The sequence below is a fragment of the Alosa pseudoharengus genome, unplaced genomic scaffold (assembly GCF_046254945.1).
Source record: "Alosa pseudoharengus isolate Yale_2024_CS ecotype anadromous, Long Island Sound unplaced genomic scaffold, YU_APseudo_1.1 YU_APseudo_1.1_scf_21, whole genome shotgun sequence".
In the NCBI taxonomy this organism is placed as follows: domain Eukaryota; kingdom Metazoa; phylum Chordata; class Actinopteri; order Clupeiformes; family Clupeidae; genus Alosa; species Alosa pseudoharengus.
In genome coordinates, this window is record NW_027468674.1 from 14,684,502 (window position 1) to 14,704,232 (window position 19,731).

The window sequence follows — 19,731 nt, forward strand, 5'->3', positions numbered from 1 at the left end:
ACATTGATTTTGTGAACTATATGCAGTCCTCAAAGACACAAAAGGTGAAAGTTAGTATTTAGTTCATTGTGTGAGTGTGTTTGCGAGCTTTTGTTTGTGTGTGTGTCAATGCCAAGCCCTCTCCAATTCACACAAAATGCATTCATGACAATAGTGGGAAGTTGGAAAACATGGCTTTGTTTTACAAAGAATACAGCTTAGTGTCAAAATAGATTTGTGCCATAGGTTAATCAGGAAATTCTGATCAACCCAATTTGAACGGATACAAGGAACTTGTAAGGCTGCCCAAATAGCAAAATTATTTGCCTTGACCATTCGTATCGAACCACCGCTTCAAAGCTCAAAGGACAGCGAGAAGCAGAGAAGGGCAAGGGGAGGAGACATGGAGATAAATACAAAAATACAAGGGGTGTCAATAAATAAAATAGTCAGCAGGGTGGCCAAAAGATCCAGATGGAAAGCTATAGACCAGTGGTTCTTAAACTGGGGGTCAGGACACCAGGGGGTCGCCAAAAATATGGGAAGGGTCGCACAATTATTTTTCTAAAAGTTTTTAGAGAAATATGTTTATGAACTGGGGTAGAGGTCTGCGCGGGACTGAGCGCGCCCGCCCGCTCCCGCAATATTCTGTCCCGCTCCCGCATTAATGTGTCATTTTTAGTCCCGCTCCCGCCCGCATCTGTAACATGATGTCCCGCTACCGCCCGCTAAAGCCCGCATGCAGGAGAGATTTCATTTTTTCATTTTTCATTTTTTCATTTCTGTCTCACGGAAGGAGCACACACACCTGAGAAAGACTCCAGATGTCAGTTTCTTGGTTCTTGGTTCTGAATGTAGACTAACAACTAAAGTAGGCCTAGTCTGGTACCCTCTTCCTCTGTCATGCTTTCGATTTCGAGTTTTGACAATGAGCAGCAGGAACAAATTGAACCCACGTAAACGACAATATAGGCTATAGGCTTAGGCTACTATCCGTCATGCTTAAACCCCGTTTTTTTTAATGCTGCCTAACAGAACATCCACCTTAACTATAGTTATGAACACTACTTTTCATCATTTCCATATTTAATTTTACGCACATATTTAATTTGCGGGAGTGCAGTGAATCATCAGTTTGTCCCGCACCTTCGAACGCACCTCTCTCATCCCGCCCGCTCCCGCAAAGAGCTTTCAAAAGTTGTCCCGCGCCGCACTCTTTTGCCGCGGGAGTGCAGACCTCTAAACTGGGGTATTCAGTAGCACTAGATAGGCTTACAATTCGCAATCACATTTTCATAATGTTCCTAGATGCTCTGTTTATGCAAATCTTTACCTGCGTCTCTTGTAATGATTACAACACATTTTAGCCATATGGAGAGAGGGTCTCAGCCGTGTGGAGAGACTTGGCCTATGTTTATTGGGGGGTCGCCAGACAAAAAGTTTAAGAACCACTGTTATAAAGCAACTCTCACCAACCTGAGCGTATAAATGGCGAGGCAGTGGGAACTTGATAACTCCGCCACATTTTTTAGCCTCCCAGTTTTTGTTGAATTCGTAATTTCCTTTTAAAAGTTTCTCATGGCGATGGCAACAATGACAAGCGAGCTGGTGCGTCTATCTTTCTGTCTGCATGCTCAAGATGCGTTCCAAATTGCGCAATGTAGTCAAGGTAGAGCTGCGTTGAGATTGAGAAAAATCCCTTTGCATGTTTGATCGATAACTCATTTCGGAAGGTTTTGTCATAGGTGTAGAGCTATAGGACTATTTTATTGTCATCATAGCTTTGCCAGCGGTTGGCAACCCTTAGGCTACTTTTAAAATAGCTATTCGGCAACTTTTAAAAGAGCCATTTTTGACCGTCTGATGCCAAACGGTTCTCAATAAAGCCTGTTGGACGTTGCACACTGTAATCAAACATGTTGTAGCAAAACGGTACAAAATTCACTTTGAACTTGCTTAAACTTGATCTACAGTCTACCCACAGCCTAGGAAGATATTTTTTATCATGGGAGAGCTGTACCTGACCAATCACCTGGCGGCTTCTCTAGATCCCTCCCCATGACTGTTTTCTTGAAGGAGGAAGTGAATTTCAGTAACGCAAGGTGGTGGTCGGTTCGCTATACAACACGCTGAACTACATTGGTATGACATTTTTGGTTAACAAGTAGCCTAGTTTTCAAAGGTAGGCTACTTTAACTGACCATAAGGTGATTGCGTATAAAGATGTAAAGGCTTGTAGAATGAATGCTAAAACAGAAATGATAGCCTACAAAGATTGTACATAGCACCGTAAAAGAGAAAGTATAAAATCATGAGTATAGGCGTAGCCTAGGCCTCCTACTACTACAGTACACGAAGTAGGCCTAATGTTGGCTTACAAGGCTTGAACGTGGAGATCATTTTATGACAATAATAAGAAAGCACGTTTTAGACTGTAGCTGAAGATAAGAAAAAAAAGCAATATTTATGTTGTTGTTGTTTTTTGTCAAAGAGAATGGCTTCAAAGCTAGAGGAGGATCTCTCCTGTCCAGTGTGCTGTGAAATCTTCAAGGATCCTGTATTCCTGCCCTGCAGTCACAGCATCTGTAAAGTCTGTCTGCAGCAGTTCTGGGAGAGCAAAGGGTCCAGAGAATGTCCCGTCTGCAGGATGAAGTCATCAAAGGATTTCCCCCTTCCAAATCTGGTTTTAAAGAACCTGTGTGAGACTTTCTTACACGAGAAAGATCAGACAGACATACTCTGCAAAGAGCATAAAAGAAAACTGGAGCTCTTCTGCCAAGATGACAAACAGCTTGTGTGCCTGGTGTGTCTGTGCTCAAAATTACACAAAAATCACAACTTCAGTCCTACTGGAGAAGCAGCCTCTGAGATGAAGGTAAGGCTTTTTGAACATGCTATGGCAGCACCTTCTTGCATGTCCTACAATCGAAGCTGCTGCTCCCCCGTAACTACAGTACTCCACGAGGACTGCCAGCTCAACCAGCTAAAAAAGCAGTGGTTAATTGTTGATGGTTAATGACATCTAGTTGTGGTGTGTGTGATAATGGATTTAGGTTCCACACTAATGTGGTCCATTCATTTCAGGAGGAGCTCAAGGGCAATCTGCAACTTTTACAGGAGAAGCTGAAGGACTTTGAGCAAGCTAAAGTCAACTATGACAAAACAACTGAATACATTAAGGTTAGTGTGATCTGCTGGTCATGTTTTGTGTAACCTGCGTCACATTGACTGGCCACATGGTTCAACCCGCCAACCTGCCCTGGCTTGAACCCGCAACCTGCCATATCCAACCATATCCAACAGGAGGTGCTCTCTTCCCAATCTTCACATAGCTCGTCCCTCCACTCAGCAACCATATTGCAACGCTTTTTGGGCACCTATAGGGCATCTGTTTCGGGTAGAACTGCACGTGTGCAATGCTTCACAAATCACAACATACCAACCTCACTCCAGCTGCGAGATCACAACACATGACTGGCACAATGTATTCAAAACATACCACATGATTAGCACAGTGTATTCACATGTCAACTTTTGGCGACGGAATATGTGTAGACGACTGCCATGTTTGCGTTACAAACTAACCCGATACATTTCTGTGTCTCCTCAAGTCTCTGGTACAACCATGTCAGCCAATCCATTGCAGTAGTCTTGCACCAGTAACGTAATAACTGTAACTCCTGAACTGTAACACTGATGTCAACCTTTCTAACCAGTTTAGAACTGTAAAAACGTGACAGCATTTTTACCGTATACAAAAAATAACAACTGCATTTTGGAGGCAATGGCATATGATATTGAGTAATTATTTATTTCATCACTAAGCATTTTCAGTATTTGCATAATATGCTGTTATGTTGTTTGTATGTGTTCCACTGTTTTGGAAATGTTTCAGGACACAGATTTGGGTCATTCCACGTCAATTCAACCAGGGCCCACACACTTATTGAGATCAATATGTTTTATATGGAGTTACCACAGTGCCACCTGTGGTTGTATAGAGTAACCTGTGGTCACACAGGGTGCTCTGAAAATGAGAACCAAAATTATTTTTCAGACTTGTGAGGTCTGCTGTTCAGACCCTGAAGGGATTTCTTTTTTATTCATTGCTTTTTGTGAGAGTGTTTCTACTTATCTCAATAAGGAAAATAAATTAAGAGCCTATGTTGAGTACAAATATGTCTTCTGAAGGCCTTAACAGAGCCCAGTCAAAAACTCCAATACAATTTTGATCAACTTTGAGGGACAGCTATGACCATGCAGGATCATCCAGACCAAACATGACGGATGTTGCTACATACTATTCCTATACTATACCAGCATGCAAAATTTGAGCCTCCTACATAGTTTAGTTCTTATGCTATGGGCTTGTGAACTTTGACAAAAAAAAGAGGCCGAACAAAATCGACCCCCCCCCCCCCCCCTGTAAAACTGACTGTCTTGGAAAGTATTGATCTTACATAAAAGTATTTTTACAGTGTGTCTCCTGGGTAACATAGGTACACCTGGTAATTTTTTCAGATTTTTTTGAGACCTGGCCCTTGCGTGGGCCCTGGTTGAATTGACGTGGAATGACCCATTTGTAAAATGAGTGTGTTATTTTGAATTTGTTTGTCTTACTATATTTCCACATATTTTATGAACTATAAACACTCATGAAGCTGATGCCTTTTTTTAGACTCAAACCCAGAACACAGAGAAGCAGATCAAGTTGGAGTTTGAGAGGCTTCATCAGTTTCTACGAGATGAAGAGGCAGCCAAGATATCTGCAGTGAGGGAGGAAGAGGAGCAGAAGAGTCAGATGATGAAGGAGAAGATTGAGAAGATGAGCAGAGAGATTTCATCTCTTTCAGACACAATCAGAGTCATAGAAGAGGACATGGGAGCTGATGACATCACTTTCCTGCAGGTAGGAACCACTAACTGTCCATCATGAATCAAACGGTCTGATGAATATAGTTTTGGTGGTAAAATCTCTGGCTGTTTAGAGTAGGGTGACCAGATTTGTCAGAACTAAAACCGGGACACTTTGTGCATGACCGCGTTTAAGGTGAACATGCGGCAGCTCAGACAGACAGACATTTTTTCTTTAAGCCCAAAAGTTAATGGGTGGTTCGGGGGTGTCACCCCCGAGAACATTTATTAAATATTGTTATGTAAATGCACAAGTTCTGCACACTTTTAGTCAGAGAAAAAGGGCCTGTACTATGCCTAAACACGAGTGCAAAGTCATTTGTTTGTCTCCTAAAACTTGTTCACCAGTTATCCAGACATGCATGAAAACATTTAACACACAGTTTTGAGAATGATGACATTCTCTTCTAACCTGACTCCGCCAGATGGATTTGCTCCGCATATCCATCTGGGAACTTTTCATTGAAGAACTTTTGGGAAGGGGCGGAAATACTGGTTAGCTGATTGGATAAACCATCTGTCTATCACCACCTTTGTTGGTTATCGACGGGCCAAATCAACCAATTAGAGGAACAGAGTGTTCTTCTAATGCCTTCGTTTAACATACAATTAAGTTCCGTGACTAACGTAAAGATGTTTTTACTTACCATTTGTATGTGACATGAACCTAATCAACGACAATTCCCATCAAGTTTTCACGGTAGGCCCTACACTTCTGAAGAAAGTATATTCCTCCATTGTGAACTGGAATTAGCCGTGGAGGATGTCTGTGTCATTCATTCCTCCCACTCATAGCTTCACAGCTTACCCAGGAATACTTTCTAATTTGAATAAAACTTGCGCGATAGCTATGCTCATCTATGTGGATGCCGTCATGTTGTTCGTTGCGTCACACCTCAACCCGCCTCAAAGCCAACGCTGATTGGACGTTAGTTTGGTGAACTGCTCCAAATTCTCTTTAACGGAAAGTATCCAGACTGATCTGCGAGTGAAACCCTGAAGCTCGCGAGATCAGGATGGTCTCACGAGGCTAATTCTCTTCAACATTGTCGTAGTGTAGCCTAACCGTTAAAACAAGGCAGATATGAAGAGGCATTGCAACAATGTTTACGGATACATTGTAACATTGGTTGCAAAGATTATGCAGACTGCTAGGCTTTAGGCTACAGTCTTTCTACGTGGGTTTAGTTAATGATCGGGCTATAATAAGACCATGTCGGCTATGTAATCTTTGACAACCGGGAAACTTTAATAGTGGTTGGTGGAAACCGGGACATTTTAGCATCCCGACAGGCTTTTGTCGGGACTCAGGACACGCATGTCAAAATCGGGACTGTCCCGGTTAAACCGGTACGTCTGGTCACCCTAGTTTAGAGACACTGATGAGAACAACATGTAGTGACCTGTTCATCCCGCTGATGTTTGTGTTTGCTAGGTGGTAAAGTGGTTGTTGCCGGGCAAGTGAAACAGTCGTCATTTGCTGTGTGTCTTCCTCACGGCACTTTAAAGGAACATGCCAACTTTTTGGGACATTAGCTTATTCGTCATCTCACCCAGAATTAGATAAGATGATCAGCCTTCTCGTCTCTGTGCATGCAGTTACTCAGTCGGACACACCCACTGTGACAGGGTTTTCATAACGGGATTTGATGGGCATTTGGAACATCAAAAAATAACTGCATAATTAAAAAGTCATCAAACCAATCATATCCAAGTAAGAGACCACGCATCGCGCACCTAAAGTAGAATAAACAAAGTTGATCTAGGCCACATTGCCACAACATTGTGATTTCTGGATGTGTGACAATAATGTGAACGCTTACTCGAGGGAAATAGCTACAACTCGCGCTTAAAACAAAAAATATATAAAACAATCGGAAATATGAAAGGGAAAAACGCTCAGCTGGCGTGTCGTGTTCCTGTTCGCCCTGTCGGGACTTATTTTCCGATAATGACCGGCGATATTCTATACATTATCCCTTACATAGAAGTTGTATTGAGGCTTTATAAAAGGTAGTATATTGGGGATGAGTGGTGGTGGTTATGTGTATTGTTGGAGAAAAACAACCTGCCTGCTTAACTATAATTACAGTGCATGAAAATGCACTGTACTGTTCTTCCTAGGCAACTACTTCTTCTTATTATTCCGCTTACCACTTTTTCCGTACACAATTTCTCTTGAACAGTTAAACTTAGAAACTTCATTCAAACTTTGTTACGTAGGTCTTCAAACGGACTTAACTTTGAAACTTTTATACTTTTTAAACTATTAAAGAAAAACTTTTTAAAAATCCCCATAGACTTAACATTGCCGATTGTGACATCATAATACGGCCATTAAGCAATTAGAATCCTATGCCAGGTGTTCAGGCCACCTGGATCAACTGCCAGTCTCAGGGCCCTATCATGACATTCTAAAGTGCATCGTCGCTCGTCAAAAGTCTATTCAAATTTAGTAGGATGTCCAGTTCATATTGGGAGGGTTTTCGTCCTCAAAAGTGGAGCGCATGGCGTAACAAGGTGTTCCTAGGTCTTTTAATCAGTCATATGGGTGTGTTTGGGGCATAACATCATTTTAAACCAATGAGAATGACATCTGTCATTCCCTTTAACGGCGCAACGCGCGATATGTCAGATAAATGCATCGGTATTTTGGCATTCAACGGCGCATTTGAAGGAGGCTGCTTGCGAGACCGTATGGAATAGTCATTCTTAAACCATGCTTTACTAAAACTTAGCATAGCCTTCACGCATTTGCTCTCGTCTATTATTTGAACTCATTGGCAAAGTGAAACTAACTTCACCAAGGAAGTCAGTCAACGACAAGACAGTTATATGCAGTTACTTTCACTATTGACTGACAATGGGTTACCATCGAAAACATAGGCTGGAAAAAGCAACACTTACCCTAATGTTGCTCAAATGACTGAATAAAACAACATTTATCCTGCAGAGGAGTTGCTTATATCTCGTGACAGACAGTGCGTCTTCAGCTGTGCTCCATACGTGTCTCTCGCCTCTCCCCTAATCACTTTTAACCGTCATTACCAATTTGCAAATGATGGTGAATAACTACTCATCATGAGATGTACAGTATTTCGTAATATCTTTATTCTAATTATGTTTAACATTGTAATCGTGCAATTTGTAATGCTTTGCATGGACGTGCGCTGGTGTGCGTTCATGAATGATAGAAGGATGGTGCGTGCACCTGCCAATATGACTGTTGACATGCGCTCTTAAAATAGCATATGAACAACTCGCCATTGACTTCTGACCAGGTTTAGGTGGTGTATGATAGCGATTTTTAGACAACGCGCCAGGGCCCGCCCTAGGTTGTTAATTGCCACACCCCTGGGCGCAATGCTTAAAAAATAAAGGTGCAAAACTTCGCGCGACTGAAAAACGAACTGTACGCCATGCGCTGGTGCCCCAAAATATAGCCCTCAGGCTTTAAGCAGACAATCTGGGTCAATTAAGACTACACATCCTATTCAACTGTTTCCTCTGCCCAAATCTGTTTCAAAATAAAAGTCCTCACTACAATAATCCACTGTTAAACAATTTAACCCATTAAACTACTGAACTTTTTACATTCAAATTTTAAACGGTCTACTTTTAAACTATCATTAAACTATCTATCTATTAAACTAGTTGTCTATCAACAAATTTTAACTTGTCATCAACTATGTCAACACTTGTCCTCAACTATGACTCCTACCCACTGTAGCTAGTTAGCATTGTTAACATAGTTAGCATGTTATCATGGTTAGCATTTTTATAATAACTACTAGAAAACATTAGCTAAGTTAGCTAAGTAGCATGGTTAACACAGTTAGCATATTAACATAGTTAACATTTTTAGCAAAACTGCTAGAAAACATTAGCTAAGTTAGTTAAGTAGCATGGTTAACATAGTTAGCATGTTAACATTGCTAGCATAGTTAGCATTTTTAGTAAAACTGCTAGAAAACATTAGCTAAGTTAGCTAAGTAGCATAGTTAGCATGTTAGCATTGTTAGCATTTTTAGCAAAACTGCTAGAAAACATTAGCTAAGTTAGCTAAGTAGCATGGTTAACATTGTTAGCATGTTAGCATTTTAGCAAAACTGCTAGAAAACATTAGTTAAGTTAGTTAAGTAGCATGGTTAACATTGTTACCATAGTTAAAATTGTTAGCATAACTGCTACATTAGAGCAAACATTAGAGCCATTCCAACTTTCAGTTATCGTCAAATATCTACCTATACACAGCCATTAAACTATTTGAATATCAACATTCATTAAACTTCCAGTCTGTCAACAACTTTCAAGCTATTTACCTTCAACTTTTAAACGGTCTACTTTTAAAATATCATTAAACTATCTATCTATTAAACTAGCTGTCTATCAACAACTTTTAAACTATCTACATTCAGCTTTTAAACAGTCTACTTTTAAACTATCAACTTTTATTAAGCTATGCAACCACCATGTCTGTTCTAGGAACACCGCAGTAACCAGCTCTGTATTATCTATTTTAACTATACATGATATTTTACATCACAACTTTTGCATTTTTATGCACTGGTAATTCCTTGGGAATTGCGTTTTTAGTTAATGATATTTTGTTTCGTTTCCTCCTTTTCCATTTCACAGAATTACAAGACCACAGTGGAAAGGTGAGTGATTTGCCTCCTGTCTCTCTCTTCTCTGTGGTTCTGAATCCAAACACACAGCAGCATTGACTCCTGAATGTTATTCCAGAGCCCAGTGCACACTGCAAGATCCAGAGAAGGTTTCAGGAGCACTGATCAATGTGGCAAAGCACCTGGGCAACCTGAAGTTCAGAGTCTGGGAGAAGATGCAGGAGATTGTTCAGTACAGTGAGTACATACTGACACATGGACACACACATGCCACACACATGCAGAAACTTATGTTGTACAGTTAAGAACAAAATTATTCATTATTGATTTAATGTTGATTTTCTCTTGACCAATGAGTTTGTTCTGACTGAAAATGACATGGCTAAAGGTTGTAAGACAATGTGGTAGAAACATTGAATCGAAGCGTTTTCATCTTTTTGTTTTATGAAAAATGGCATGTCCAAAATTATTCATATCCTTTTTAAATAATCAGCGGAAACCTCTTTATTTGCATTCAAAGCTCTCAAAATGGTTCTTGTAATACCTACCAAGCCTCTCCATGTCTCCACAATGATTCTAGGCCGCACCTTTTTAGCAGCAATCCGGGTTTTGAGGCAGGAATGATTATTTGCTATCACTCTGGCCTCTCACTTTTTTGACGGATGGAGGTCTGGACTCTGGCTAGGCCACTCTAAAATGTTAATATTCTCTGTACCATTTCTTGCCTTGTTTGGCTGTATGTTTTAGATCAATGTGTGTTCATGAATCTGAGCATTATACATGACTCTGAAATGTGTCCTCAACTACATTATAGAGTGTATTGCATGCAGTAAAATGCAAAACATTAGTCTGCACCTATTCTAAGGCTGATGTGCTCCATGGAGGTCGTAGATGCCATGTGATTTGGACTTCACATTTAATTTAACCTGTTTGAAATGAAAACCCTCCATGTTGAAAACAGTGGAGCTGTCAGAATATGCACTCAGAGGCCCAAACAAACACATTTCTATTTCAATAATTTGTTCTGGGAAAATGAGGGTGAACCCCACCGCAGATTTGGGATATAATGTTGAGAAACTTGCCTTTTCTGAAAAAGGTATGCTTGGATTTGGTGTAATTTCTGTGGAATATTACATTTATTTATTTAGCATACAGTTTTATACAAAGCAACTTATATGTCAATTATATCACAAGGGTCATTGTCCCAGAGCAACTTGGTGTTTAGTGCCTTGCTCAAGGGCACAATAGTGGAAGCCAGGTATTGAACCCACAACTTTTTCAGGCTACTTACTACATGCTAGCCCAGCTCCTTAGACGCTACTCTACCACCACCCACAGTGAATTACACTGAAGTTTAAAGGGGAACTTGGCAACTATTTCAACGTAATAAACCCGTTTAGAAATCATTTGGATGGTTAAATGACCTGTTCCGGTGAAAATGGTGACTTTTCCCGCTGCCCCTAGCGTCCCCAGGCGGAAAACCAACCTTGCAACATTGAGACTACCGTCCCGGAAAGAGAAGTGAGAAACAAGAAACTCGTTTTTAAATCGTGTTTCTTACCTTGTAACATCCACATTGTCTGCCGAACTTATGCTAACCGTTTTGCTAGCTTGTAAACAAATCCATGTGCTTTATCATTACCTTTTTCCACAGTTTGAAATAGCATAATGCACAATTTCTCCAGCAGAGGGGGAAATCCTGCCAAGTTTCCCTTTAATATCCCTGAACCCATTCCAGTGTACACTATTCCAGACAACTTACTGATTACATGAGAGGCCATATGTACAATATCAGTCCTTGGTCTTCAAATCTGCTTTCAGATGTAACGACATCCATTTCTTGTGCTAACTCAAATACCCAACGTTCTACGTCAGAGGCAAATCGTTCATTAGAGAAAAATCCATGATGGTCTGGTGCAAAGGCTTTTTACATTTATTTTCTAAACATGGAATGACCCTCTTTTCAGGTGTGTGTGTGTGTGCATGTGTGAGCGTGCGTGTGTGTGTCTGTCCATGTGTGTGTGTGTGTGTGTGTGTGCACACAGTACAGGGAGCGCTTGTTTGTGTGTGTGAGGATATTTCCTCTGTTCTGCTGCTGATGTCCCACTCCTTCAGGTTAATGTCCTTTAAAGCCTGCCATGTTTTTCTGTTTCTCCCAGACCTTACCTTTCTTGAATGTGTGTGTGTGTGTGTGTTATAATCCTCCTGTAGATCTGTCACCTCTTCCTGCTGACATTAGGATGCTGTTTCACAAATGGAAATCAACAGACATCATGACTCATCTTATTCTCTCTGCAGCTCCTGTTATTCTGGATCCAAACACTGCATTCCCAGATCTCATTTTGTCTGAGGACCTGACCAGTATGAGAAGAAAATATGTTAATGGAAATGCAGAAGATCATGGTGATAACAATGAAGAAGACTATGATAACAAACATGACGAAGACCATGGTGACGGCAATGAAGAAAACCGTGACGACAACCATGACAAAGACCATGGCGATGACAGTAAAGAAGATGACAATGAAGAAGACAATCATGATGAGGCAGAACTTCCTGATAACCCAGAGAGATTCGATGAGTATCCCAGTGTCTTGGGCTCTGAGGGTTTCAACTCAGGGACTCACTGCTGGGATGTGGAGGTTGGAGAAAACACAAGGTGGTGGGTGGGTGTGATGGCAGAGACTCTCCAGAGGAAGGGAAACTATGACTATGTGAGTGGAGAGTTGTTCATGTGTTATAATGAAGATCAATACAGCGCACATGCTGCACCACAGCCTGACACTCTCCTCACAGTGAAGCAGAAACCCCAGAGGATCAGAGTGCAGCTGGACTGGGACAGAGGAGAGCTGTCATTCTCTGACCCTGATAATAACACACACCTACACACTCTCACACACACTTTCACTGACAGAGTGTTTCCATACTTTAATATTGACTGTGAACTCTCTTCTCTGAGGATCTTACAAGTGAAGGCCTCTGTTAGGCTAGAACAGGGCAGATAAAGCGTCTGTCACAAGGGAGATGTTGACACTGTAATAAAGACATAACATACAGTTTGTTGACATTACTGATGTGCATTCTAGGACCTTTGTGTCTGTATTTCGAACAAAAAAAAAGACACAATTTCACAGGGAATTGAATGTAAAATCATCTAGATGTGTCCTAGATGTGGTTTGTCTGTGTAAGCTTCAAATTACTTTCTGTTCAGGGGTTCATGTTTTAGAAATGTTAACTGCCAAATGCTACCTGGTGACCATTGTTGGAAGCAAATGAGAGCTCATACAAATTGCAACACTTTGTAAATAAAATGTATTTCTTTATTTTTGAATTTGAGCATTAAATTATATCTAACACCTATTCTGTCCACACATGGACAATGACATAATTTCATATGACTATATTTAGAGAGGTCACATTTACCAGAGGGACTAGTAAAGCGTCATGGAGACTACTGCCATCTACTGAATTTAACTACATCTCACCAGAGGCTTCCACTAAAAGAGCAGCAATGCTGCACAGCAGGTGAAGCAGATTCTGCCTCTGCTATAATCCAAGCTCAGTCAGACATACTGGGCCCAATCCCAAAGTGAGCCCTGTGGACTAAGGACTAAAGACTCACAGACTTAATTGATATCAGGCGCTAAGTGAGTGAGTGTGTGAGGCCACATGGGCTCAGATAGGTATAAATGGGATTGGGACAGTACTTCATGAGATCACATGTTACCTTGGAAACGTTTAATAAGAAATAAAAATAACAGTTGTTAGAATTTAACATGCTAGATGACAGCTAAACATGACTGGTCAGGGAGGCTACTTACATGAATATTTATTTTTCTTTGGAGGATTCACACTGTTGTTATCTGGATTGGTTTGATCCATGTTAAAACGTGTTGTTGGTTGCTGCTAGCATTTTTCTAAATGTCCCCTTCCTCTATATCAGGGGTCTCAAACTCAAATGAGCTGGGGGCCACTTCTGCCAGTGTCATCTGATTGGAGGGCCACGTCAGTGTTAAAGAATAATAATAAAAAAGAACGGCTATTTTTAAACACAAAACTACAAACAGCAAATGCTGAAAGTCTTTTTATGTATTTTTAGACACCTGTGCTAGCAACCTTAGCTTATAAATAAATTAATGATAAAATAAATGTTAATACAAATTATAAAAACAAACAAAAAAGCATAAAAACAGGTAGGCCTATGTGTGTGTGTTTCACACCAAAAATATTTTCCTCTCAACTTTTTTAAACCTGCAAACAAGGCGTCAGGGTTAAGAAAGCAACACCATTACATTTTTATATCAAAATTTCAAAAGACCATGGCTTGAAAGTGGTCAGAGATAAAGTCCTACTGTAAATATAAAAATCTCTGAGTATAAACAAAAGTTTATGAATGGGGGTAAATTTACCCATCTAATTTGCCACTGGATGGCAAGCACCTCAAATTATGCACCTTTCAGTAAATACTGGATGAACATACTTGAGCAGGTTTACTTTCTTTTTTGTCATATACAAACAAAAACATACAAATACATTACCACATGACAAATTAACAGGAAAAAACCTAAGATGTATACCAACAATAGTAAACTATTACTAGCCCATAACCACAAGGCCTACAATAAAGTATCCTGGTCAAATCAGTTCCTATGGCGGGTGACTTTCGTGGGTGAGTCCTATTTCTACTACCCCTGCTGTCTGTACCACATCCATTACCGCTATCATCACGATTACCACTGCAACCTCCAAGCTATGTTAGGCAGAAATAAGCATGGTATGCTTGGTAGACACCGTCATAGGCTATACACGCAAAGACGCACCTCCATTCACAGACGCACCGTGACTATAACTGTCAATAGACGATCGATCATAATCTCCAAAAGGATATTCTCCTTCAGAATCAGAATAGGTGAATAACATAGCCTACCCAAGACTTCATCACACGTGAATGTTTTCAACATTTGGTGTAGGCCTATTTCTGCTTCAATTTGTGCAAAACTATGGCCTGCATCGCTTCCGCATCATTACAAATGCACGTCTTCGTGTTTCTCGCTTGTAGCCTAATACAAGTATTTCCTGAAAACTTTGTGCAGCTATTTTGGGTTTGAATCAAGCTCTGGATGTCTAGCAAATAGTGGAGGAGAGTACAACTGAGATTTGTCACCGTACTTGGATATATCTCTATTTTAATCAGTATCGTTGTTTGTCGCAATTAAAAATACCCTCAAGGGCCGGATTACATTATTATTTTGACATAGGTCGCGGGCCGGAATTGGGCCGAATTTGGCCCACGGGCCGGGAGTTTGAGACCTCTGCTCTAAATGTTCCGTTCCGTGGTTGTGTGTTGAGTTCCTAGGCACTATGGAAAACCCGGAAAAGTATGGAATTTGATTTTAGTAATTTCCAGGTCTGGATAAGTATGGAAAAAAGAAAAAAGGGTACAGTACTAATCACTTCACTGAGGTCATAATGAACAATTCCTACTGTTGTGTAGCTTAAAGGAACCATATGTAAGAAATGTATTTCAATTAATCATAAAATGGCCCTGATATGTCACTAGACATTAAGAAATCATGTTTATTTCAAATACTTATATCACTGACAACAGTAGTCCAGCCAGGATATTGTCATTTAAAAAGTGAAGTTGCAGCCCTCAACTGATCAAAGTCAAAGTCAAAGTCAGCTTTATTGTCAATTTCTTCACATGTTCCAGACATACAAAGAGATCGAAATTACGTTTCTCACTATCCCACGGTGGAGACAAGACATATTTTACCAATTTTAAGTCCACAGACAAACATAACATTCAAGTAAACAAAAAAGTAAGTAAATAAGTAAATAAGAGGGCACATATAATGAAAAAATAAGAGCAGCAAAATTTGGTTGAAATTGTGCATAGACAGTCAATAAAATAAAATACTAGTGCAAAGTCAGGCCAATAAGAGGCTGAGGTAGTTCTGTTTGACCTAAGTAAGAAATAAAGTGGCATAGTGGTGCAAGTTATGTAAGAGCAGCAGAAGTGTTGTGTTTTCAGGACAACAGCAACAAGTTGCAAAGTGTACAAGTGTGCAAGTGGAGTGGTGCAGGCGGCCATTGTGGGTCCAATGTCCAGGATGTTATGTAGCTGAGGGTGGAGGGGGGAGAGGAGGGAGAGAGTTCAGCATCCTAACAGCTTGGTGTATGAAGCTGTTGGTGAGTCTGGTAGTGCGGGAGCGCAGGCTTCTGTACCTCTTCCCAGAGGGCAGTAGATCAAACAGATTGTGAGCGGGGTGACTTGCATCACTCACAATTTTGGTCGCCTTGCGGGTGAGGTGGGTGGTGTAAATGTCCTTCAGGGAGGGGAGTGAAGCACCAATAATCCTTCCAGCTGTGTTCACTATGCGCTGCAGGGCTTTCCTGTTGTATTCAGTGCAGCTTCCGCCCCACACAGCGATACAGCTGGAGAGGATGCTCTCAATGGTGCCTCGGTAGAATGTGGTCATGATGGCTGGTGGAGCACTTGCTCGCCTGAGTTTCCGCAGGAAGTACAGGCGGCGCTGAGCTCTCTTCACCAGTGATGCTGTGTTGGTGGTCCAGGAGAGGTCTTCACTGATGTGCACCCCCAGGAATTTGGTGCTGCTCGCTCTCTCCACCACAGCACCGTCGATGGTCAGTGGCAGGTGTTGGGTGTGACCTCTCCGGAAGTCAACAACAATCTCTTTGGTCTTGCTGACGTTCAGCAGGAGGTTGTTGTCCCTGCACCACGTGGTCAGATGGTCGACCTCCAACCTGTATTGAGTCTCGTCGCCCTTGGTGATGAGACCCACCAGAGTTGTGTCGTCAGCAAATTTCACTATGTGATTGTTGCTGTAGGTTGCAGTGCAGTCATGCGTCAGCAGGGTGAAGAGCAGCGGACTGAGCACGCAGCCTTGGGGGGCCCCTGTGCTCAGTGTGATGCTGCTTGAGGTATTGTTGCCAACACGTACTACTTGAGGCCTCTGACAGAGGAAGTCCAGTAGCCAGTTGCAGAGGTAGGTACTGAGTCACAGTTTGTCAAGTTTGCAGATGAGTTGTTGTGGTATTATGGTGTTGAATGCAGAACTGAAGTCTATAAACAGCAATCTCACATATGAGTCTCTTTTTTCCAGGTGGGTGAGGGCTGGGTGGAGGGCAGAGCAGATTGCATCCTCTGTAGACCGTTTGGCTCGGTATGCAAACTGGAAGGGGTCCAGGGTGGGGGGGAGAATGGATTTGATATGTGACATGACAAGCCGCTCAAAGCACTTCATGATGATGGGTGTCAGTGCCACAGGGCGGTAGTCATTGAAGCAGCATGGAGCAGTTTTCTTCGGCACAGGTATGATGGTGGCAGCTTTGAAACAAGATGGGACGATGGCTTGCTTCAGGGAAGTGTTAAAGATGTCTGTGAAGACATCCTTAAGCTCCCCTGCGCAGTCCTTCAGCGCACGACCAGGGATGTTGTCTGGACCTGTTGCCTTACGGGTGTTGATAGCAGCAAGTGTCCTCTTCACGCTGTCGGCAGAGAGGCACAGGGGCTGCTCATGTAGAGGGGGATGGGTCTTCTGTGGGCAGGTGCTGTTTTGTGCTTCAAAGCGAGCAAAGAAGCGGTTCAGGTTGTTGAGCAGAGGGATGTTGCTCTCGCAGCTCTGTGGCGCGGGCTTGTAGTCCGTGAGGGCCTGAATGCCCTGCCATAGGCTTTGTGCGTTCCTGCTGTCTTTGAAGTGGGTGGTTATCTTGTGAGTGTATTCCTTTTTTGCTTCCTTGATGCCACGGGACAGGTTGGCTCTCGCTGTTCTCATGCCAGCTTCATCCCCAGCTCTGTAGGCTTTGTAACTGATGTTGATGTTGTCATGTTGTGTTTTGGCCTGATGTGCCACCCTCCACCTATCTACTAATCACAAAGTCAGTAGTGTTTCGGCATCCGGGTTGCCAGCTCTGCCAGTCAGGGGGGAGGGGATACACGCTCTACAGTATTTTGAAAGTGATTACAGTACCAGTTTTGGCCACAATCTTACATACGGTTCCTTTAACTGTCAGTCCACATCATCAAGATACAATTGAATGGGGGTCCTCAGAAAAAAAATTCTCCCACAAGGGGACCCTGGTACCAAAACCAAATCAAGAACCCCTGTTCTATGCATGTGCCCTATACCATTGTGCACCAATGTTTGCGTAGCTCTGCTATTTTTGGCTAAAACACTGGTATACTTTTTTGATTTTGTAAAAGTTACCAAGACATGTATACTGCATTATCTGATAAACTGTTATAGCAAACAAATAATACTGTTCACAGTGATTTCTGAGGCCTCTGCCAGCAGTGCATTAGTCTTCAACATATGTACAGTAGGCTATGCTGTATCTACAGAGAACTAAAAATGTGAGTGCACCTTCCAAAACAGTACTTCCCCAACGAAAAGTATCCAATAAAGTGTTTTCTGAATAAACTGTATAAACATTATTATACAGCTCCTCACAATGCTAGTAGAACTCTCCATTGACAATGTCTAGAATATGGTCAGAAAAATCTACCGAGAAGTTTGAATATTTAAGTATGGCATTTTTAAATGGAATTTTGTGTAGGAACCCTAGTCGTGCTGTTTACCTTTGTAATTTCCAGATTTCTCATCACTCTCTCATCTCATTATAGGCTATCACAACATTTGAACTGTGGGTAATTCCGATTGGTGAAGTCTGCACTAATGCAGTTGAAGAAAAAGGGCTCGGTAAGTGTGTAGGCTACTCAAACCCTCATGCCCATTGAAATGCGACATTGAGACAGCCCTTAAGAATTTCGTGAGAACGCGCAGCAAAGTCTGTGAGTCCGGACTTTGGGATTGGGCCCTGGAGATTAAACAGTGCTAAAGGGACTGAGAGCACTGCACATGATGTTCTGTAATACTACTAAGTATTTATATAGTAGTCTTATACTACTTCTATGTCCCAAAATACTATAGTATTCCTATAGTAGGTAAGGGAGTGTCCAAATGCAATGTTCTATGGCGATTTCTTGCTTCCCTGAGGATCGCACAAAACTAGCCCGAATTTCATGACATTTGAACATGGAGGAGTTGCTAGTCCAGGGTTCCCAAACTTTTCCACGACAAGGCCCCCCAATGTTTTCAGGAAATAGGCTACTACGCGAGAAACACGAAGACGTGCATTTGTTTGTAATGACGAGGAAGCGATGCAGCATAATTTTGCACAAATTGAAGCAGAAATAGGCCGACACCAAATTTTGAAAAAACGTTCACGTGTGATGAAGTCTTGGGTAGGTTGTGTTATTCACCTATTCTGATTCTGAAGGAGAATATTTGCCTTTTGGAGATTATGATCGACTATAGCGATAGTCACGGTGCGTCTGTGAATGGAAGTGCGCCTTTGCGGTGTCCACTAATGCCATGTTTATTTCGACCCTCTGCCCAACATAGCTGGAGGTGGCAGTGGTAATGGTGATGATAGTGTCCGTAATGCACGTGGTAGGCCTACAGACAGCAGCTCTGAAGAACTACAAAGTCACCCACGATAGAACTGATTTGGCTACTTTATTGTAGGCCTTTAATAACGGTTTAGTTTACTATTGTTGGTTTACATCTTAGGCCTACTGTTTTCCTGTTAATTTGTTATATGGGTAATATGACAAAAAAGAAAGTAAACCTGCTCAAATATGTTCAACATCCAGTATTTACTGAAAGGTGCATAATTTTAGGTGCTTGCCATCCAGTGGCAAATTAGATGGGTAAATTTAGGCCTACAGGCTTAACATATTTTCACAAGTTAATATAAGGATGTCTTAAAGCTTAACACTGATCAAATCAAATTACAAAAATCTATTTTAAACAAAGCCAGAGAGCTTACAGACAACTGACAAATTGGGTATATTGGTATTAATTACTAATCGTAGAAGCGCCGCTGGTGTAGTGGTATCATGCAAGATTCCCATTCTTGCGATCCGGGTTCGATTCCCGGGCGGCGCATGACGATTTTAATCTGACTTAGTAACATTTTCATGCTACCTTGCTTTGGAATCTAGTGAAACAGTCTAGTTCCTCCATTGCTGTAGGCTCTCCCACCTTTCATGTTGATGAGGCGACTTGTTGCATAGCAACGTAGGAACACTATCAAGGAAGTGAAAGATTTCCAACCAAGAACTAGCTCCCCAAAACCTGTCAGCGTCGTGTCGTACTACTCGGCAAGAAATCCTGCCTGCGAA

At 41.6% G+C, this 19,731-nt stretch overlaps 1 protein-coding gene and 1 non-coding gene across 3 annotated transcripts; both read left to right on the forward strand.

Moving 5' to 3' along the window:
- The first annotated feature begins 2,060 nt into the window (after window positions 1-2,060).
- Window positions 2,061-12,881, forward strand: LOC143137688 (E3 ubiquitin-protein ligase TRIM39-like). Of its 2 annotated transcripts, none has more exons than XM_076297988.1 (7): window positions 2,061-2,121; window positions 2,471-2,854; window positions 3,064-3,159; window positions 4,658-4,888; window positions 9,532-9,554; window positions 9,640-9,758; window positions 11,820-12,881. In XM_076297988.1, exons 2-7 carry the CDS (start codon window positions 2,474-2,476, stop codon window positions 12,524-12,526), a joined length of 1,557 nt encoding a protein of 518 aa, XP_076154103.1. In that variant the 5' UTR covers window positions 2,061-2,121; window positions 2,471-2,473; the 3' UTR covers window positions 12,527-12,881. The 2 variants fall into 2 exon arrangements, with proteins under 2 accessions (XP_076154103.1, XP_076154104.1); XM_076297989.1 differs by having other exon boundaries at window positions 2,084-2,161.
- Window positions 12,882-19,424: 6,543 nt separating this feature from the next.
- Window positions 19,425-19,495, forward strand: trnag-ccc (transfer RNA glycine (anticodon CCC)). The gene has a single exon. It is a non-coding gene; the product is annotated as a tRNA-Gly (tRNA).
- Window positions 19,496-19,731: the final 236 nt, after the last annotated feature.